General features: G+C 75.1%; 6 protein-coding genes across 11 annotated transcripts; 3 read left to right on the forward strand and 3 right to left on the reverse strand.

Moving 5' to 3' along the window:
- On the reverse strand, nt 1–1665 carry ATRAID (all-trans retinoic acid induced differentiation factor). 2 transcript variants are annotated; one of them, XR_013948184.1, is made up of 7 exons: nt 1412–1665; nt 1200–1327; nt 1029–1100; nt 766–837; nt 584–705; nt 264–410; nt 1–172 (listed from the first exon to the last, which is right to left on the reverse strand). XR_013948184.1 is itself a non-coding variant. In XM_080584296.1 (7 exons), the coding sequence occupies exons 1-7, from the start codon at nt 1589–1591 to the stop codon at nt 68–70; spliced, it is 780 nt and encodes a 259-aa protein (XP_080440422.1). In that variant the 5' UTR covers nt 1592–1660; the 3' UTR covers nt 1–67. The 2 variants fall into 2 exon arrangements, 1 of the variants encoding a protein (XP_080440422.1); XM_080584296.1 differs by having other exon boundaries at nt 264–364; nt 1412–1660.
- Nucleotides 52–6645, forward strand: SLC5A6 (solute carrier family 5 member 6). 3 transcript variants are annotated; one of them, XM_080584288.1, is made up of 16 exons: nt 52–190; nt 3107–3613; nt 3723–3788; nt 3889–3940; nt 4065–4132; nt 4225–4379; nt 4463–4603; nt 4672–4795; nt 4875–4963; nt 5036–5148; nt 5223–5290; nt 5378–5464; nt 5564–5748; nt 5841–5944; nt 6015–6136; nt 6209–6645. In XM_080584288.1, exons 2-16 carry the CDS (start codon nt 3284–3286, stop codon nt 6359–6361), a joined length of 1857 nt encoding a protein of 618 aa, XP_080440414.1. In that variant the 5' UTR covers nt 52–190; nt 3107–3283; the 3' UTR covers nt 6362–6645. The 3 variants fall into 3 exon arrangements, with proteins under 3 accessions (XP_080440414.1, XP_080440413.1, XP_080440415.1); XM_080584287.1 differs by lacking the exon at nt 52–190 and adding an exon at nt 1631–1769; XM_080584289.1 differs by lacking the exon at nt 52–190 and adding an exon at nt 1803–1939.
- A 309-nt stretch (nt 6646–6954) lies between these two features.
- Nucleotides 6955–9986, forward strand: PREB (prolactin regulatory element binding). The gene is made up of 9 exons (XM_080584293.1): nt 6955–7152; nt 7866–8058; nt 8171–8382; nt 8498–8578; nt 8663–8787; nt 8986–9159; nt 9230–9302; nt 9389–9548; nt 9666–9986. Exons 1-9 carry the CDS (start codon nt 7018–7020, stop codon nt 9758–9760), a joined length of 1248 nt encoding a protein of 415 aa, XP_080440419.1. The 5' UTR covers nt 6955–7017; the 3' UTR covers nt 9761–9986.
- A 108-nt stretch (nt 9987–10094) lies between these two features.
- ABHD1 (abhydrolase domain containing 1) lies at nt 10095–12915 on the reverse strand. 3 transcript variants are annotated; one of them, XM_080584291.1, is made up of 9 exons: nt 12509–12667; nt 12278–12438; nt 12032–12199; nt 11919–11964; nt 11726–11838; nt 11482–11655; nt 11356–11404; nt 10418–10583; nt 10095–10340 (listed from the first exon to the last, which is right to left on the reverse strand). In XM_080584291.1, exons 1-9 carry the CDS (start codon nt 12608–12610, stop codon nt 10123–10125), a joined length of 1197 nt encoding a protein of 398 aa, XP_080440417.1. In that variant the 5' UTR covers nt 12611–12667; the 3' UTR covers nt 10095–10122. The 3 variants fall into 3 exon arrangements, with proteins under 3 accessions (XP_080440417.1, XP_080440416.1, XP_080440418.1); XM_080584290.1 differs by having other exon boundaries at nt 11726–11964; nt 12032–12438; nt 12509–12915; XM_080584292.1 differs by lacking the exons at nt 11356–11404; nt 11482–11655 and having other exon boundaries at nt 12032–12438; nt 12509–12915.
- A 105-nt stretch (nt 12916–13020) lies between these two features.
- CGREF1 (cell growth regulator with EF-hand domain 1) lies at nt 13021–14903 on the forward strand. The gene is made up of 5 exons (XM_080584295.1): nt 13021–13280; nt 13592–13663; nt 13836–13906; nt 14009–14133; nt 14212–14903. Exons 1-5 carry the CDS (start codon nt 13192–13194, stop codon nt 14638–14640), a joined length of 786 nt encoding a protein of 261 aa, XP_080440421.1. The 5' UTR covers nt 13021–13191; the 3' UTR covers nt 14641–14903.
- Nucleotides 14904–14977: 74 nt separating this feature from the next.
- On the reverse strand, nt 14978–17495 carry KHK (ketohexokinase). Its single transcript, XM_080584294.1, has 8 exons — nt 17271–17495; nt 17057–17173; nt 16651–16785; nt 16197–16269; nt 15917–16063; nt 15587–15675; nt 15269–15426; nt 14978–15146 (listed from the first exon to the last, which is right to left on the reverse strand). Exons 1-8 carry the CDS (start codon nt 17405–17407, stop codon nt 15061–15063), a joined length of 942 nt encoding a protein of 313 aa, XP_080440420.1. The 5' UTR covers nt 17408–17495; the 3' UTR covers nt 14978–15060.
- Between the last annotated feature and the right edge of the window lie 340 nt (nt 17496–17835).

Below are 17835 nucleotides of genomic sequence, written 5' to 3' on the forward strand. Positions count from 1 at the left end.
CGTGGTGCTGCACGCTTTATTGGGCCCCACTGGGTGAGCGGGGCGCTGTGCGCAGGAGGTGTCCCCGTCACGGGGCCTTGGCTTTCCGGCGCTGGGTGCCCCACAGCAGGAGGGACAGGGCGGCCGTCACGGCCCCCAGGATGCTGCAGAAGGGCAGGACGGGGAACGCGCCCTGCAAGGCGACACGCGGGTAAGCGGCTCTGCCCGCCCCGCAGGGCCGTCCTGCGGGGGGGTCCCGTCCCTCGGCCCCCCGGGGCACCCACCTCGCGCAGGCACTTGTAGCCGTGGAAGGGGCTGGCGCAGAGGCACTGGGAGAAGCCGGGGCCATCTGGGGCACAGGCGGCGTTCTCAGGGCACAGCCAGGCTGGGGGAGCACGGCAGGGGGTGACGGGGCCAAGCCAGGGCTGCTCCTGGCACGGCCCCACCACACTGAGGGGACAACAAGGCGCAGCCGAGCAAGGGGAGGGGGGCAGCCCCAGCAGGTGGGTGCTGGTTGTCCCCCACCCCACCATGTGCAGTGCCCCAGGGTGAGGACACAAGGACGCAAGGTGGCCAAGGAGGCCCGCCCCCGTAACCCACGTACCAAGCTCCCCGGAGCTGTTGCAGGGGTTCCTCTGGCCGTGGCAGAGCCGGCTGCTCCCATGCTCTGTCACCTCCTCCCAGGCGCTGTTCCCGCCTGGGCACTCCAGCTCCAGTGGCACCGCGCTGGGAAAGAGAGCTCAGCACCAGGCACCGCGCCCAGCCCCCCCGTACCCCCGTACTCACAGGCTCTGCAGGTTCGTGAAGCCCAGGAAGGAGCTGTTGGGGGGGGCTGCCAGGGGGTTCTCCGTCAGGTCCCTGCAAACGCACCAGGGGCTGCTTACCCCGCCCGTGGGGCAGGTGCAGGCTGCGGGTCCTGCCTGGAGGCAGGACGGGCACCCCGAGGTGGTGTCACTGGGGACAGCGGGGATGGGGACCAGAGCGTGCACGGCCCAGCCCCGTCCCGCGGGCTGCCCCCGGAGCCCTCTCCCTGCCCCGCCAGGACTCACAGGACAACGACAGCCGCGGCCTCAGCGAACGCAGCGGGCAGGCTGCGCAGGGAGCAGTTGCTCAGGTCCAACCTGGGGCAGAGGGAGGGACGTGAGACACCCGCGCACCCCGCGCCCTGCTGCAGCCCCCCGCATGCTGCAGCCCCCCGACCCCGCCGCCCCCGGCCGTACCCGAGCAGGCGCCGCGGGGGTCCCCGAGCCACGCAGCAGCGTCCCCGCGGCTCCGCGCCCGCCCTGGAGGCGCAGTACCGGGCCACGAGGGATCCGTTCCGCAGCGGCCCCGGGCAGCTCCCGCACACCTGAGAGGAGAGCGGTCACGGGGGGCGCGGGCACGGCCGGCACCGGGCCGATACCGGTACCGGTACCCGCCCCGCCCCGCTCACCGCCCCGCCGCCGGCGGCCCCGGGCAGCAGCAGCAGCAGCAGCAGGAGGGTGCCCGCGGCCCAGCTCCGGGCCCGCCGCTCGGCTCCGGCTCCGGTCCCGCCCGGCCGGGGTCGGCCCTGCCCCGGGGCAGCGCCCAGCGGGGCGGAACGGCCGCGGGGGGGGCCCGGCGGCTCCGCCATGGACCGCGGCCGGGGCTCGCCGGGGCGCGGCGACCTGCGCTCGGCGGAGAGGCCCCGCCCCCGGCAGGGCCGGGCGGAAGAGCGCGCTGAGGGCAAGGCCTCGCTGCGTCATCGGGGCGCGCCGCCGCCGCGGGTGCACGTGGGCAGAGCGGTGCCGCGCCGGGCGCTGCCGGCCCCGGTGAGTGCCCGAGCGGCGCGGCCCGGGGCTGCCGGCACCGCGCCGGCACCGCACCGGCACCGCCGCGCCCCGTGGGCTGGGGCCGGTGCGCGGGGCAGGGGCCGGTGCGGGGCACGGGGGCCGGTGCGGGGCCAGCGCAGCGCCAGCGGTTCTGGGGAGCGGGGGCTCGGGTAGGGGTCACCGCGGACACCGGGTCCGGGGAGCGGGGGGCAGGGAGAGGGGCTGCGGTGCGGGGACACCGGGGGTGGGGGCGGCGGGGCCTCGGCTGGGGACGGGGAGGGAATACAGGGGACGGGGGGAGCGCGACCTGGGGCTGGGGGCGCGGGGGTCGCGGAGCGGGGCCCCCAGCTGGGGGCGCGGGCCCGGGAGCAGCGGCTGGGGCTGGGGGCACGGGGGGCAGGCGGCAGGGCCCGGGGCCGGGGGCACGGGGACACCGCGTGGCTGCGGGGGGCGGACCCCCGAGGACGGGCGCAGCGCCCCGGGGGGGCCGCCGGGGCCTTGGGCCGGGGCCGGTGGCGGCACGGCCCCGGGGGGGCTGCGGCGGGGCGGGGGGAGCGCGGCCTTGGGCGGGGGGCGCCGGCCCCGTGTTGTGGCTGCGCGGCGCGGAGCGGTGACCTTGGACCCTGCCCGCGGAGCCGCGCCGTGCAGGCTGGGGCGGCGGCGGGCGGCGCTGCCCCCTCGCCTCCTTCCCGGCGCGGTCCCGAGCCAGCGCCGCCGCCCCCGGCCCCCAGAGGGCAGGCCCGGGCGCGGGGCAGGGCCGAGGCCGGTCCCGATCCCGGTCCTGATCCCGCCGAGCACGCCCGGGGCGTTCCTGCGCGGATCGGGCTCCGGTGCCCGCCCCCGCGGTGTCCTCGCGTGCCCCCGCCGGGGCTCCGCGCCCCGCCCGTCCCGGCCGGGGGCTGCCCTGCCCCGCGCCCCGCTCGGGTGCACGGGGTGCCCGGGGCCGTCCTGCGCCCACGCGGGGCGTCTGCGCTGTCCGTCTGTCTGCCCGCCGTGGGGCCTGTCCGCCCCGTCCCGGCTGGGGACCGGCTGCGCGGGTCCTGCCGGCTGCGGGGGCGCGGGGGGGGCGTCGGCGGCCGCGTCGGGTCCGCGGCACGGGGCCGGGGCAGGGCCGGTTCCGCCGGGCTCGGCGGGGTTCTGCGCGCCGCGGGGGCCGGCGCCGGGCGGGCCGGGCGTTGCTGCCGTGCCCTCGGCGCTGCTTGGCAGGGGCCGTGTTTGCCTTGGCCGGGGGACGACCTCCCGGGGCAGGTGGGGGAAGCGGGGGGGGAGCGCGGCGGCGCCGCGTGCCGGAGGGAGGGGGAGGGCTGAGGGGATGTCCTGGTGCCGCACTCCCGCAGGTCCTTGAGGCGGGCTGAGATTAGGAGCGAAGGTCCCTGCGGAGCCTCCGGTGCGGCCGTCTGACACCGCCGTCCTCCGTCTGGGGCGGCCACCGGGGCTCGGCACGCCCATGAGGTGGGGCGGGCGCAGCGGGGGCGTGCGGCCGGGGGGCAGCGGGGCAGCGGCAGGAGCTCGCCATGGAGTTCACGGCGATCGACTACACCATCTTCACGCTGCTGCTGGTGCTGTCCTTGGCCATCGGGCTCTTCTACGCGCTGAGCGGGGGCCGGCAGCGCACGGTGCAGGAGTTCCTCCTGGCGAACCGCAGCATGGGCTTCCTGCCTGTTGCTCTCTCCCTGCTGGCCACCTTCCAGTCGGCAGTGGCCATCCTGGGTGTGCCCGCCGAGATCTACCGGTTCGGCACCGAGTACTGGTTCCTCGGCTGCTCCTACTTTCTGGGGCTGCTCATCCCGGCACACGTCTTCATCCCCGTCTTCTACCGCCTGCAGATCACCAGCACTTACGAGGTGAGCAGGGTGCCGTGGGATGGAGGGGGTGCGGGGGTGCCCCTCCTGCTCGCAGACTCCACGTCGGGACGGGGATGCTCCCCTGACCCTGTCTCCCCCCTGCCCCCAGTACCTGGAGCTGCGCTTCAACAAGACCGTGCGTGTCTTTGGCACCGTCACCTTCATCTTCCAGATGGTGAGTGGGTGGCTGGCACCGCGCGGCGGTCCTGGGGGGTCCTGGATGTGTGGGCGTGGGGAGGGGGCGCAGGTGGGCTGCAGCGCTGCTGTCCCCGCAGGTCATCTACATGGGGGTGGTGCTCTACGCGCCTGCGCTGGCCCTCAACGCAGGTAAGGGAGCCGGGGGCTGCGAGGAGGCTGCGGGACAGACCCCAGCCTGGGGTCCTGCTGGGTCCCACGGGCACACCGGGGGCCGCTGTCCTTGTTGTTCGTTAACGGCCTCCGTTGCTTCCAGTGACGGGCTTTGACCTCTGGAGCGCGGTGCTCACCATAGGGCTGGTCTGCACGCTGTACACCACGCTGGTGAGTCGCTGCCGCCGCACCTCTCGTGCCCTGGGCACGGGGCTGCCCTGCGCCCCCCCCGGGCCGCGGTGACGGGCGCCGTGCCTCCGCAGGGCGGGCTGAAGGCCGTCATCTGGACAGACGTCTTCCAGACGCTGGTGATGTTCGCGGGGCAGCTGGCCGTCATCGTGGTGGGCGCCCAGCGCGTGGGCGGCATGGCCCGCGTCTGGCGCCTGGCGGAGCAGGAGGGCAAGATCTCGGGCATCGAGTGAGCACCGTGCCCCGGGCCGAGCCCCGGCGTGGGCGTGCAGGGGGCGGCCGCACCCCATGACCACATTCCCCTCCCCGCAGCCTCAACCCTGACCCCTACGTGCGACACACGTTCTGGACGCTGGCCTTCGGGGGCGTCTTCATGATGCTGTCGCTGTACGGCGTGAACCAGGCGCAGGTGCAGCGGTACCTGAGCTCCCGCAACGAGAGGCAGGCCGTGCTGTGAGTGGGGTGGAGGCGCGGGGGGGGCCCCCCGCCGCCAGCCTCTGACGTCTCCATGGCACCCGCAGCTCCTGCTACGCCGTCTTCCCCTGCCAGCAGATCGTGCTCTGCCTCAGCTGCCTCACCGGCCTCGTCATGTTTGTCTACGACCGTGAGCACCCGCTGGTGACCGGCCCCGTCTCCTCCGACCAGGTGGATGCCCGTGCCCCCCCTTCCCCCTGAGCCCACCGTGCGCCCCCCAGCACCGCGCTCACCCCGTGCCGGTCCCCAGCTGGTGCTGTACTTTGTGATGGACGTGCTGAAGGACCTGCCAGGGCTGCCCGGCCTCTTCGTCGCCTGCCTGTTCAGCGGCTCCCTGAGGTGGGTGCCGTGACCAAGGGGTGCCGGGGGGGCACGTGGCCGAGCCCCCCTCCCGCTCCCTCTCCTCCCCAGCACCATCTCCTCCGCCTTCAACTCGCTGGCGACGGTGACGATGGAGGACCTGGTGCGGCCGCACTGCCCCGGGCTGTCGGAGTCGCGGGCCACGCTGTTCTCCAAGCTGCTGGGTGAGCGGGGCCCGGGAGGGGGGCACTGGGGGGGGGGGTTCTGCAGTGCTGTGACACCCCCACCTGTCACCCAGCTCTCGGCTATGGGCTGCTGTGCCTGGGGATGGCCTACGTTTCCTCCATGCTGGGCCCCGTGCTGCAGGTAGGGGATGGGGACGAGGGGTGCCCTGCTGCCCCCCCCCGGTGGGGGTGGCCCCCCCATCCCCACAGCGGTGCCATGTCCCTGCAGGCAGCCATCAGCATCTTCGGCATGGTGGGGGGGCCGCTGCTGGGGCTCTTCTGCCTGGGCATGTTCTTCCCCTGCGCCAACCCCGCGGTGAGTCCCGCAGTGCTCCCCCCCCCGCATGGCTCCCCCCCCCCCACCATGGGGTGCCGGCCACGGGGCTCAGTGCTGCGACCCCCCCTCCCCACGCAGGGCGCCATCGTGGGGCTGCTGGCGGGGCTGGCCATGGCCTTCTGGGTGGGCATCGGCAGCCTGGTGTCCAGCATGGGGGCTGCCGGGGGGGCCCCCGCGGCCAACAGCACCGCCCGCCCCCCTGACGGCAACATCACCGCCGCCCTCGCCACCACCCTGCTCGCCCCCACGGCGGCCCCACGCAGGTGAGCGGGATGGGGCGGGTGGGGGCGGCAGGAGGAGGGTCAGCCTCGGGGGGGGGGCTGCTCCATGCCCCCTTCACCCGCTCTCCCCCCAGCCCCACGGGCCTGCAGAAGTTCTACAGCCTGTCGTACATGTGGTACAGCGCCCACAACTCCACCACCGTCATCGTGGTGGGGCTCCTGGTCAGCCTGCTCACCGGTGAGCGGGGGGGTGTGGGGGGGCCGGGTGCCGCCCCCCCGGTCCCCGCTGACCCCTGCGCTGCCCTCAGGCCCCACGCGGGGCGCGGCCGTGGACCCCCGCACCATCTACCCGGTGCTGCCGCGCCTGCTGTGCTGCCTGCCCCCCAAGTACCGGCAGTGGCTGGGCTGCGGGGTGCCGTTCCCCGCCCAGGTGAGGACCCCCGGCCCCTTGGCGGGGGGGTGGGTGCCCGCGGTCCTGCTGCCCCCCGCCCTGTCTCTGCAGGACGCCGCCCGCCCGGAGCTGACCACGACGGAGAAGGTGGCGCGGGTGCCCAACGGCGTGGCCGCCGGCTGCGTGCCGCGGGACGAGGAGGAGCAGGGCTACGTGCGCGCGGCCGGGCCCCCCGCCTACGCCCTGCAGGAGACCTCCTTCTGACCCGCCCCGGCACCGGGCCCGGTGTGGCCGCGCGGTGCCAGCTCCCGCTGCGGGGCTGGGTCCCTGCAGGCGGTGCGGTGCCAGCCCCGTGCCCCCAGCCGGTAGCGGAGGACGCTGCGGGGCCGCCACCCCCGGGGGGCTCCGGGAGCGGCGTGGGGCAGGCGGGAGCAGTGCCCGTGCCCCCTCCCCGTGCCGCGGCCTGGCCCCGTGCCTTACCGCCCTGCTCCGCGGGCCGCGGCTCTCCCTTTCCCCACCCCCCCAATAAAACCATTGTGGAGCACGGCGCTCGGCGTGCCCGGCCCCTCCGCACCGCGCACGGCGGGCTCGTGGCTCCCTGCCCCCAGCGCGACCGGGGGCGGGCACCGGGGGTGCGGCGGAGAACGGGAGGCCGGGGGGGGAGCGGGCGATGCCGGGCAGGGCGGCGGGGCCGGAGCTGAGCGGGGAGCGCGGCCCCGAGCCCCCGCGGCCGGCAGCGTTGCGGGGGGTTCGCCCCGGTCCCGCCCGGTGCTCCCCGGTGCGCGGCGCTCCCGCCCTGCGCATGCGTGGCCGCGGGCGGGACGGCGGGGGCGGGGCGTAATAGCAGGGGGCGGGGCGTACGGGCGGGGGGCGGGGCTTGGTGACGCACGGCGCGGGGGCGCTGACGTGTGCCCGCAGCCATGTCGCCGCGGCGGGCGGCCGAGCTGTACCGCGCGCCCTTCCCGCTGTACACCGTGCGCCTGCACCCGCGCCGCCCCATCGCCATCACCGCCGGCGGCGGCGGCGCCGCCAAGACCGGCATCCGCAATGGCGTGGTGCGGGGCCGGGACGGGCTGGGCGGTGTGGGGCCTGCGGGCGGGGGGCGGGGAGACGGGGTGGGGGGACCGGGGAACCGAGGCCGGGATCGGGGTGCCGGGATCGGGGCGCCGAGGTCCCGGGCCGGGATGGGGGTACCACGGTAACAGGGCTGCGGAGCCGGGATGGGGGAAGTGGGACCGGGGTACCGGGGTACCTGGGTACCGGGGCGGGATGGGGGTGCTGGGATCGGGGTACCGGGGTACCGGGATGGGGGTACCGGGGCTTCGGGGCCGGGATGGGGGTACCAGGGTACCTGGGTACTGGGCCGGGATGGGGGTACTGGGATCGGGGTACCGCGGTACTGCGATGGGGGTCCCGGGGTACCTGGGTCCCAGGGCCGCTATGGCGGTACCAGGATGGAGGTCCCGGGGTACCAGTCCGAGGTGGGGGTCCCACGGTAACGGGGCTATGAGGCTGGGATGGGAGTACCGGGGTACCTGGGTACTGGGTAGGGATGGGGATACCAGGGTACCAGGATACCGAGGCTGGGATGGGAGTCCTGGGACCAGGATGGGGGTACCGGGATACCTGGGTACCGGGCCAGAATGGGGGTCCTGGGGCTGCGGGGCAGCCCGGCTGAGCGTGGGGCGGTGCAGGGGCACCGGGTGGGCCGCCCCCCCCAGCCCCCTGCCGGTGCCCAGCCCTGAGGCCGCGCTCGCCCTGCCCGCAGCACTTCCTGCAGCTGGAGCAGGTCGGGGGGCAGCTCAGCGCCTCGCTGCTGCACTCGCACGACACCGAGACCCGCGCCACCATGACCATGGCGCTGGCGGACGACTTCATCGCGGCGGGGCAGGACGCCGACTGCCACATCCTGCGCTTCAGCCTGCAGCCGCCCCCGGGGCGCGGCGCGGCCGGACGGGACGGTGAGAGCCTGCATCCCCCGGGGCAGGGGCGGCGTGGGGACGGCGCGGGGCCGGGAGCTCCGGGCTGCCCCGCGGGGCTGCGTCAGGGTCAGCACTGCCTTCCCCGCTGCAGCCAGTGGGGAGAAGGGGCCGCGGAAGCGGAAGGGCCCCAGCCCGGCAGCGCAGGGCGACACGCAGAACCAGACGAGCGAGGTGACCGTGGAGAGCCTGCACAGCGTCCGCACGGATTTCAGCCCCGACGCCCTGCAGAAGGCCGTCCGCTTCAACGCTGACTGCTCCCTGCTCGTCACCGGTGGAGCCGATGGCTTCCTCCGCCTCTGGGAGGTGGGCACGGGGCGCGGGAGCCAGGGCCAGGCGCTGCCTTGCCGTCACGCTGTGTGGCTGGCAGGGAAGACTTCACCCATGGGCCGCGGCTCCGACACGTGCTCTGTTCTCACAGTTCCCCAGCATGAAGAAGACGCTGGAGTTCAAAGCCCACGACGGGGAGATCGAGGATATCGCGCTGGGCCCTGACAACAAGGTGGGCGGTGGCTGGGAGGCGGCAGGCGGCAGCAGCCTGCCCTGGCCCCGCTGCTCGAGTCCTCCTCGCACCTCCTCTGCGCAGGTGGTGACGGCGGGACGGGACTTCCAGTGCTGCGTGTGGCAGCGGGACCAGCTGGTGACGGGGCTGTGCTGGAACGAGAACCTGCCTGGCATCCCCGACAAGGCGTACCGCTACCAGGCCTGCCGGTGAGGGCCCCGACACGTGCTGATGGCGGCTAGGTCCAGGTCTGGGGAGGGGATGGTCCTGGACCCCCAAAGCGCCCCAGTCCTGCCACTGGGGTCAGCGGTGGCGATGCCGAACGTAGGGACGGCCCCGACGCTCCCCTTGCAGCTGCGAGGAGCAGCAGTGCCGGCACCGGGTCAGCCTGTGCTCTCCTGCGGCAGGTTCGGGGCGGTGGAGGACAACGCCGGGGCGCTGCGGCTCTACACGGTGCAGGTGCCCCACAAGCGGGAGCGCCGCCCCCCGCCCTGCTACCTGACCAAGTGGGACGGGAGGAGCTTCCTGCCACTGCTCACGCGGCCCTGCGGCAGCGAGGTGGTGTCCTGCCTCTCCGTCAGGTATGGCGCGGGGCTGGGTGCGGGCACGGGGCCGTGCTGGCTCCCGCTCACCGTCCCCCTGCCTCCGCAGCGACTCGGGCACGTTCCTGGGGCTGGGCACCGTCACGGGCTCTGTGGCCATCCACATCGCCTTCTCGCTGCAGGTGAGCAGGGGCGCGGGGAGGGGTGCGGGGGTTGCCCTGCCCCTAGGGCTGAGGTGACCGGGCCGCCCTCCCTGCTACCCCTGCAGAGGCTCTACTACGTGAAGGAGGCGCACGGCATCGTCGTCACCGATGTCGCCTTCATGCCCGAGAGCCAGCGCGGGCGGGAGCTGCTGGCAGGAAACGAGGCCGCCCTGCTCAGCGTGGCTGTCGACAGCCGCTGCAAGCTGCACCTGCTCCCCGGCCGACGTAGGTGGCGCAGCTCCTGCACCCGTGTCCGCAGCGGGGCCGTGGCAGCCCGTCCTGCATGCACAAGAGGCAGCAGGACCCCCGGGCACCCTCCTCAAGCCCTGCTCTCCTCCGCAGGCTCCCTCCCTGTCTGGCTGCTGCTGCTGCTCTGTGCCGGGCTCATCGTGGCCACCATCCTGCTGCTGCAGCTCGCCTTCCCTGGCTTCCTCTAGGCCCCGGGGCCAGGACTGACCCCCCCGCGGCACCCCCCGGACTGCGGGGCAGATGAGGGACCTGGACCCGGACCCAGCCGCCCTGCTGGCGCTGGGCACCGGCCGGGGGGAGCGTGCTGGGCTGCAGTGCGGCGCAGGGCCGGCCCCGGGGCGCAGCGTGCCGCCGGCTGGGCTGGGTCCAGCCCTCTGCCCCACTGCCCCCATTAAACCCGGAGCGTGAAGGCAGCGCCGGCCCCGTCTGTGCTGGGGCAGCGGGGGGTGGGGGGGGTGCAGGCAGCTCAGCCCTCCCCGTGCTCGTGCTCTGTTCACCCTGCCTGGCTCACGGCCACGCTGCTGCAGCGCGAGTGGGTTTATTGGGGGTGTCAGGCAGCGTCCTGCCCCGCAGACCCATCCCCACCCTCCTCTAGCTGCTGGAGCTCCTCGCCGTGCTCGAAGACGGCGGTGATGAACTGGGTGAAGACGCGGTCCATGTAGGTGCCGTGGCGGGGGAAGAGGCCCTCCAGGAAGCCGATGTGGCCGCCGTGGGCCGTCACCAGCAGTGCCACGTGGGGCAGGCGCCAGGCGGCCTCCACCGGGATGGCTGCGAGGTGCCAGCGGGCGGGGGTCAGCCGCTGCCACCCCCAACGGGGCCAGCTCCAGCCCCCCGGCCCCGCTCACCGTGCAGGGGGGAGAAGGGGTCGTCGGAGGCGTTGAGGCAGAGCAGGGGCACGCGGATGCGGTGCAGCCGGCGCGCGGGGCTGGCTGCCCGGTAGTACTCGCTGCAGCTGCTGTAGCCGAAGGCAGGCGCCGTGTAGCGCTCGTCGAACTCCCGGATGGTGCGAGCCTGCAGCGGGGGGACATTGGGCACTCAGCCCCAGGCACGAGCACAGACTGCTCTCTGAGAGCAGCCCTGCACAGAAGGACTTGGGGGTTCTGGAGGACAAAAAGCTCAACGTGAGCCAGCAGCACACTCGCAGCCCAGAAGGCCAACCGCGTCCTGGGCTGCGCCAACAGAGGAGTGGCCAGAGGGCGAGGGAGGTGACTGTCCCCCTCTGCTCTGCCCTCGTGAGCCCCCACTTGGAGCGCTGCGTCCAGGTCTGGGGCTCCCAGCACAAGAAGGATGTTGATCTTTTAGAACAGGTCCAGAGGAGGGCCACAAAGATGATCAAGGGGCTGGAGCACCTCTCCTAGGAAGAAAGGCTGAGAGAGCTGGGGATGTTCAGCCTGAGGAAGAGAAGGTTCCAGGGAGACCTCACTGCAGCTTTTTGGTACTTAAAGGGGGCTTATAAAAAGACGGAGAGCAACTTTTTGCTCAGGTGGATAATCATAGGACGAGAAGGAATGGTTTTAAACTAAATGAAGGGAGATTTAGATGAGAGGTTAGGAGGAAATTCTTCAGAGGGCGGTGAGGCACTGGCACAGGCTGCTCAGAGGCTGTGGGTGCCCCGTCCCTGGAGATGTCCAAGGCCAGGTTGGACGAGGCCTTGAGCAACCTGATCTGGTGGGTGGCATCCCTGCCCATGGCAGGGGGTTGGAACTGGGGGGGCTTTGAGGTCCCTTCCAACCCAAACCATTCCGTGACCAGGTGGCACTTGGGCCTCGGGGGTGGGCTCCACCTGCAGGATGTGCTCCATGTCCACCTTGTCCCCGATCACCGCCCGGTGCCTGCAATGAGCCTGGGTCAGTGACGGGTGGTGCCGCTGGTGCCCCCCGGTCCTGGCGTGTAGCCCCCTGCCCCCCACCTGCGGACGAGCTGGCAGAGGCTGGCGGCCAGGCGGCGGTTGAAGAGCAGGGCGTTGAGCGGCTGCTCCAGCGACACTGTTGACTCCAGGGGGTCCCAGCAGGGGGACACGGCCATGGCCGCCACCAGCCCCGCTGCCCGGCCCCTCCGTGCCAGGTAGTTCAGGAGCTGCATCCTGTGCCAGCACCGGGGTCAGGGGGGGCCGCGGCCACCGTCATCCCCGGGGCGTCCGCCCCATCCCGTACCCGCCCAGGGAGACGCCGGCAGCCAGCAGCGGGGCGTGCGGGTACCGGCCCCTGATGTGGGCGACGGCCGTCTCCAGGTCCTCCGTGTTGCTGGCGCAGAAGGTCCGGGGGGTCTGGGCAGGGAGGGGCACAGCCGGGTTTCGGCCCTGCAGCGCCCCTGCCCCGCGGGCGGGGGGCTCGGGGAGGGTCTCACCAGCAGCTCCTCGCCCCGGCAGCCCCGGTTGTTGAGCACGACGGCCCTGGGGGAGAGAGGTGTCAGAGGGGGCAGCGGGGCGGTGGGGCGGCTCCCCCTCCCCCGGCACTCACCTGTACCCGGCGCGGGCGGCGCCGTGCACCATGTGCAGCACGTAGCTGGCCTGGCTGCTGCCCGCCAGCCCCGGCAGCAGCAGCACGGTGGGGCGGGCGGCGGGCAGGGCGCAGCCATCGGCCCAGTCGAGGACGAGCTGCCCGCCGTCGGGCGTGCGGATGGACTCGCTGCGGGGCGGCGGCGTCAGGCGCGGGACGGCCCGGCCCGGCCCGGTATGGCTCGGCCCGGCCCCGCCGCGGGCTCACCTGCGGTAGCGGACGGTCGGGCAGGACTGCAGCAGGGCGCGGAGCACGGTCTGCAGGCGGCCCTCGGGGCACCAGGCCGTGGGGCGGAACGGGGCCCGCACCGCCGGGCAGCGCCGCCGCAGGAAGGCGACGAGCCGCGGGCCGCCGGCCAGCACGGGGCGCTGCGGGGAGAGCCGGGGGTTGTCAGGGGGGTCCCCGCCGCCGCCGCCCCCCGCCCGGCCCCGCGCCCACCTTCGGCGCCCCCGCCCAGCAGAGGCCGAGCAGCGCCGCGGCGGCGGCCGCCAGCAGCAGCGGGGCGAGGGCGGCGGCACCGGGCGGCTCCTCCGCCGGCATCGCGGCCCGCCGGGAACCGCGGCCCCGCCTGCCCGGCCCCGCCCACACCGGCCACGCCCACCGCGGCCCCGCCCTCTGGTCCCGCCCCTACTCGCCTTGGCCCCGCCCCGAGCCGGGCGCGTGTGGCTCCGGCGGCCATCTTTGTGCCGGGCACACCCGAGGGTACCGGTTAACTCCCGCGCTGCTGGCGCGGGAGGGGCCCCGCGGGGCGGCGACGTGGCCCCGGGGCGGGGCGGGCTCCTCGAGCGGCCCCGGGAGCCGAGCCCGGGGCCGGGGGAGCGGGCGCGGGGCGCCGGGGGGCGGGCGCGGCCGTGGTGCTGCGGGCGTGCGGGGAGGCTGCGGGGAGCGGGGGCAGCGGGGCGCGCGCGGGGCGTGCGCGGGGCGCGGGGCGTGCACGGGGTGCGCGGCGTGAGCTCCGTGCCCGCAGCCTGCGCGTGCAGGGCCGGTGCCGCCGTCCCGCGTCGTCCCGGGGCCCGGCGGGTGCCACGCGCCGCTGCCGCCCCCGCCCCGCTCCGCGTGGCAGCGCCCCGCGTGGGCCCGCCCCCGCCCGCCCCCCCCGGCCGCTGTGCCCCGGGTGCGCGATGGGGACCCCGCGGGCGGCCCCGCTCCTGCCGCTGCTGCTGCTGCTGCTCCCCGCCGCCTGCGCGGCCCCGAGGGACGGGGGGCACAGGTACGGGGGGGTGCCTGGAGGGGGGGCACGGCGGGGGGGTCGGGGTGCAGGTGGGGGCACAGAGTGCCGTGGGTGTGGGTGAGATGCGAAGGTGCAGACGGCGTGCGGGGGGGGGATGTGGGGGGCGCAGGGCGCACAGGGAGGGGAGCAGCTCGGGGCTGCGGTGGCCGGGGGAGGGGGGGGCATGGTGTGGGTGCGTGGGGCAATGCTGGGAGCCTGGCGGGGGCAGAGGGGCCCCGCTGCTGCCCCCACCCAGCGGCACAGGTGACCTAGTGACGGACACCACCCCCCCCCCCCATTTCCCGCCCCAGGCCAGAGGCTCCCCCAGCCATGAGGCCCGATCCTGGTCCTGACCCGCTGAGCCCGGAGCCTCCCGCGCTGCAGTGAGTGCCTGGGGGTGGGGGGGAGCTGCTGCCCAGGGCGGCACGGGGGGGACACCCAGCCGGGGGGAGCTGCGGGGCACAGGCACTGCCTGGCCGGCCGTGGGGCAGGGGAGTCCTGGGGCAGGCTGTGGGGCAGGGGCAGTGCACGCATCCCCAGCCCCGATGCCCCCAGGCTGCTGCAGCGTGCGGTGAGGAGCCTGGGGCAGCCGGAGCAGAACGCAGAGGACATGACACGGGAGCAGGGTAAGGACAAACAGTGTACGTGGGGCTGGGGTGCCTCAGGGGGCTGGGACAACATGTCCCAGCCCCACGGAGCCTGGCCCCATGGCGCTCTGCACCCCACAGCCCTCCTGTACCTCTTTGCGCTGCATGACCATGACCGGAGCGGGCGCCTGGACGGGCTGGAGCTGCTGCAGCTGCTGGGAGCGGTGCTGGCACAGGGGGGCACGGGGCAGCCCAGCCCTGAGGCGGTAGGTCCAGGGGGGCCTTGCACCCCGTGGGGAGCTGGGGGAGTGGGACAGGCTCTCACCCTGTCCCCATCCCCACAGGTGGCTGTGCTGGTGGACCGTGCCCTGGAGAGGCAGGACCGCAGCGGGGACGGGCTGCTGGACCCCCCCGAGCTGCTGCTGCCTGGCTGGGAACGGCGACCTGCAGGGGAGCTGCCGGTGGGAGCGGAGGTTGGCCAGGAGGGGATGATGGGGGGACACATGGAGGGGCCCGGGGGAAGAGTGGAGACACCCACGGTGGATGAGATGCCTGGAGTGGGTGTGGGGGCAAGCAGCCCAGAGCCTGGCCCAGCAGAGGGGCAGGGGCTGCCAGACAACGCTGCCCACCCAGAGGGGCAGGGAGACCTTGGGGCTGGAGCCCCCCAGGGTGAAGTGATGGAGGTGGAGGGAGCCCCCGAGAATGAAGCCCCCAAGGATGAAGTCCCCAGGGCAGAGGCAGCCCCCGCTTGGGAGGACCCTGGAGAGATGTAGGTGGTAGGGGGCTCCAGGCAGGGCTGTGACCCTGGCGCTGTCGTGGTTCCCTGCCCCCTGCTGGCCCCAGCGATGCTGCCCCGCAGGCTGTGGGGTGCAGTGCCCCAGCTGAGCAATGGTTTGGGTGCCTGCTTGGGGCAGAGGGATTTGGGGTCCCCCACATGCCTAGGGCAGGGCCAGCTGCAGCAGGTCCCAGGGGGGCCAGGACACACGCGTTTTCCCCTGTAACGTGGCGGGACGAGGAATACAGGAGCTGCCACTCACGCTGTGGTCACTGCGGTGGTGCTGGTAGGGTGGGGGCACGGCGCTCCTCAGGGCCTGGCACCAGAGACAGCGGTGGGGCACCCAGGAACTTTATTGGGAGCAGGGCGAGGGGGGCCAGGCTGCGGGGTGGGGGGCAGTGACAGCCGCACGTGCGGCTCAGACGATGCCGTCGTAGCCCTGGATCCCGCACTTCTTGCCCGCGATGCGGCAGCCGAAGTTGAGCGCGTCCTGCAGGCTCTGCCCTGGGGACGGGGGGGAGTGAGGGGACGGGGAGCGCGGGGGATGCCGGAGGGCAGGGGGGACGCTGGGGTCACGGGGGGCTGCTGGGGGATGTGGCCCCCCGGCTCTGCAGGGCCATGCCCACCTCCCGAGAGCGCGAAGATGACGGCAGCGTTGAAGGTGTCCCCAGCCCCCAGCGTGTCCACCAGGGTCTCTGGGGGGCAGGCGTCCGCGTGCACCAGCTCCCCGCCGGGCCCCATGGCGTCGGCCCCCTCCTCGGCCCAGGCGCAGATCAGCGTGGCCCTGCGGGGAGGGGGCGCCGGGGTGGGACCCCAACCCCAACCAGAACCGGCCCCTGCCCCCCACCCCCTCCTGTCCCCGTGCCGCACCCGCAGCCCGCCCCCCCCCCCCCCGCGCCCCCTGCCCCACACCCACCTGCGCCCCCCCGGCCCGGCCCCCTTACCCTGGCTGCACGCGGCTGCGCAGCCCCCGCAGCGCCTCTGGCGCCGACCGGTACCCGAAGTGCTTGGCCAGGTCCTTGCTGATGAACACCTGCGGGGGGGTCAGCGCCCGGCCCCCGGGCACGGCCCCCCCCGGCACGGCCCCTCCGTGCCCCGGAGGCGCCCCCGACCCCCGCGGGGCAGCCCCAAGCCCCGCCCCCAGCCCCCAGCCCCGCCCCCATACTGACCCCGCCCCCAGCCCCACCGAGACCCCTGGCCCCGCCCCCTCCCCGTAGCCCCGCCCCCAGCCCCAGCGGACCAATCGCGCCTCGCGGGGGCGGGGCGGGCCGTACCACGTCGCCGTGCGCCAGCAGGGGGAGCAGCTCCTCCCGCGGCTTCTCCACCTCCACCGAGGTGCGGATGCGCTGCGCCGGCGGCAGGGCCCGGTTGTGCTCCTCCACGCGCTGGATCATGCGCACCTGCTCCGACGCGTTGCGGGCCTGCGGGCGGCACCGGCCACGTGACTGCGCCGGCCCCGCCCCTCCGCCCCGCCCTCTAGGGTGGCCCCGCCCCCTTCGCCCGGGCCCCGCCCCCTCCGCCCGGGCCCCGCCCCCGGGCCCCGCCCCGCCGCACCTCCCAGTGGATCCAGTGGTACCGATCCAGGTCGACGCGTGCGAAGTCGCGGGCCGTCACGTCGGGCAGGTTCCTGTGGGGCCGGCCGTCAGGCGGGGCCGGGCGCGGCGGGCCCCCCCGCGGACGAAGGGCAGCCCCGCGCCTCGACTCTGCCCCGGGCAGAGGTCCCCCCTCCGCGGGGCGGGCGGGTGAATGATTAACGGCGCCGCCGTGCCCCGGGGCGACCTCGAGGGCAGCGCGGGGCCACCAGCCCTTCGCCCGCAGCGGGGCCGTGCCGCCGTCCTGCAGCGTGGGACGCAGCTGGGCACGATGCTGCCGCCAATCACGGCGGCAGCGGGGGGGTGATTGGGGGCTGTGGAGCCCGGGGACGATTGACAGCGATTGTGTGTGCGGAATCACGGAGAATCACCCGGTCAGGCTGCCCTGGCGGCTGTGCGGGGCGCGACACCCTTACGTGTCGTAGAGCACAATGGTCCGGGAGCCGCTGGCGGCGTTGACAACGCAGCAGGCGCATGGCACGTCCCCGCGGGGCTGCCAGGCCACGTGCGTCACGTCCACACCCCGGCGCTGGAAGTCCGCCACGATGAAACTTGGGGGACAGAGAGCAGGGTCAGGGCGGCCACGCACCCGCTGGCGTGCAGGATGGTGCGGGTGCCCCGGCTGGCGCTGGCGATGACGACGGAGGTGGGCATGTGGCCGCCGGGCTGCAGCACCGCATGGCGCACGTCCACGCCGCGGCGCCGCAGGTCTGCCAGGACGAAACTGCCGGGGCGAGACACAGGGGCCGCTGCAGCGTCACGGCGGCCCCGGGACCCCCCCGGGCTGCGGGGAGCCCCGACCCTGTCCCCGCACCCACTTACTCGGCAGCGTGCCCGGGGGCCAGCGAGCCCATGAAGGCGCAGGGGGCTCCCAGCAGCGCCAGCACCGTGCACGAGTTGGAGGCGTTCCCGCCCCGCTGCCACCGCTGCGACAGGCACCTGCAACGGCACGGCTCGGCTCGGGACCGCTCGGCTCGGGCACGGCTCAGCCACGGCCCGTCCCGGCTCGGCACGGTCGGCGCGGTCCCCGCGGTACCTGGTGTCGGTGTCCTCGGCGGGGTACGCCTCCACCACGCTGATGATGTCCAGGCACACCAGCCCCACGCACAGGATCCGCTTCTCCGCCGCGGGGCCGGCCCCGGGGTCCCGCAGCGCCGCCGCCCCCGCTGCCATGCTGGGCGCCGCCGGGCTCTGCGCGCTGCGCCCCGCTCCGGGACCGCACCGGCCCCGCCCCGGCCCCCGCCCCGCCCACCGCCCCGCCCCGCCAATCAGGGCCCGCCGCCCGGCCACGCCCCTCCCCCCCGCCAATCACAGCCCGCAACCCCGCCCGGTCCTCCCGAGAGGGGCGTGGTCGGCAGGAGGGCGGGGCCGTTCGGGCCACGCCCCTGTGGCCACGCCCCCAAGGGTGCCCGTGCGCGCGAGTGGCCCGTGCCGGGAGCGCGCGGGAAGGCCCCCCCCCCCCCCCCCCCCGGAGCGGGTGCGCGGGCACGCGCCGTTCGTGTGCCCGGCGGGCACGCCTCGTGCACGTGCACACCTCGCAGGGGCACTGCCCGCGTGCACAGCTGCCCCCGGCACCTGCACGGCCCCGCGGGGCGCGGGGG

Source organism: Anser brachyrhynchus (genome assembly GCF_964034855.1).
Source record: "Anser brachyrhynchus genome assembly, chromosome: 3".
In the NCBI taxonomy this organism is placed as follows: Eukaryota; Metazoa; Chordata; class Aves; order Anseriformes; family Anatidae; genus Anser; species Anser brachyrhynchus.

Coding starts and splice junctions, on each gene's coding strand:
- ATRAID (XM_080584296.1), bottom strand. CDS start 1,591: ATGGCGGAGCCGCCGGGCCCCCCCCGCGGCCGTTCCGCCCCGCTGGGC. Junction 838..1,028: donor GCCGCGGCTGTCGTTGTCCT/GTGAGTCCTGGC, acceptor GTGCGTTTGCAG/GGACCTGACGGAGAACCCCC. Junction 365..583: donor CAACAGCTCCGGGGAGCTTG/GTACGTGGGTTA, acceptor GTGCTCCCCCAG/CCTGGCTGTGCCCTGAGAAC.
- SLC5A6 (XM_080584288.1), top strand. CDS start 3,284: ATGGAGTTCACGGCGATCGACTACACCATCTTCACGCTGCTGCTGGTG. Junction 4,380..4,462: donor GGCAAGATCTCGGGCATCGA/GTGAGCACCGTG, acceptor CCCTCCCCGCAG/CCTCAACCCTGACCCCTACG. Junction 5,945..6,014: donor CCTGGTCAGCCTGCTCACCG/GTGAGCGGGGGG, acceptor CGCTGCCCTCAG/GCCCCACGCGGGGCGCGGCC.
- PREB (XM_080584293.1), top strand. CDS start 7,018: ATGTCGCCGCGGCGGGCGGCCGAGCTGTACCGCGCGCCCTTCCCGCTG. Junction 7,153..7,865: donor CCGGCATCCGCAATGGCGTG/GTGCGGGGCCGG, acceptor CCCTGCCCGCAG/CACTTCCTGCAGCTGGAGCA. Junction 9,303..9,388: donor ACATCGCCTTCTCGCTGCAG/GTGAGCAGGGGC, acceptor CTACCCCTGCAG/AGGCTCTACTACGTGAAGGA.
- ABHD1 (XM_080584290.1), bottom strand. CDS start 12,749: ATGGCCGCCGGAGCCACACGCGCCCGGCTCGGGGCGGGGCCAAGGCGA. Junction 11,405..11,481: donor CTCTGCCAGCTCGTCCGCAG/GTGGGGGGCAGG, acceptor GGCTCATTGCAG/GCACCGGGCGGTGATCGGGG. Junction 10,584..11,355: donor ACATGGAGCACATCCTGCAG/GTGGAGCCCACC, acceptor CCCCCGCTGCAG/GCTCGCACCATCCGGGAGTT.
- CGREF1 (XM_080584295.1), top strand. CDS start 13,192: ATGGGGACCCCGCGGGCGGCCCCGCTCCTGCCGCTGCTGCTGCTGCTG. Junction 13,281..13,591: donor CCGAGGGACGGGGGGCACAG/GTACGGGGGGGT, acceptor TTCCCGCCCCAG/GCCAGAGGCTCCCCCAGCCA. Junction 13,907..14,008: donor GGACATGACACGGGAGCAGG/GTAAGGACAAAC, acceptor TGCACCCCACAG/CCCTCCTGTACCTCTTTGCG.
- KHK (XM_080584294.1), bottom strand. CDS start 17,407: ATGGCAGCGGGGGCGGCGGCGCTGCGGGACCCCGGGGCCGGCCCCGCG. Junction 16,270..16,650: donor ACCATTGTGCTCTACGACAC/GTAAGGGTGTCG, acceptor CCGGCCCCACAG/GAACCTGCCCGACGTGACGG. Junction 15,147..15,268: donor CATCTTCGCGCTCTCGGGAG/GTGGGCATGGCC, acceptor CCCCGTCCCCAG/GGCAGAGCCTGCAGGACGCG.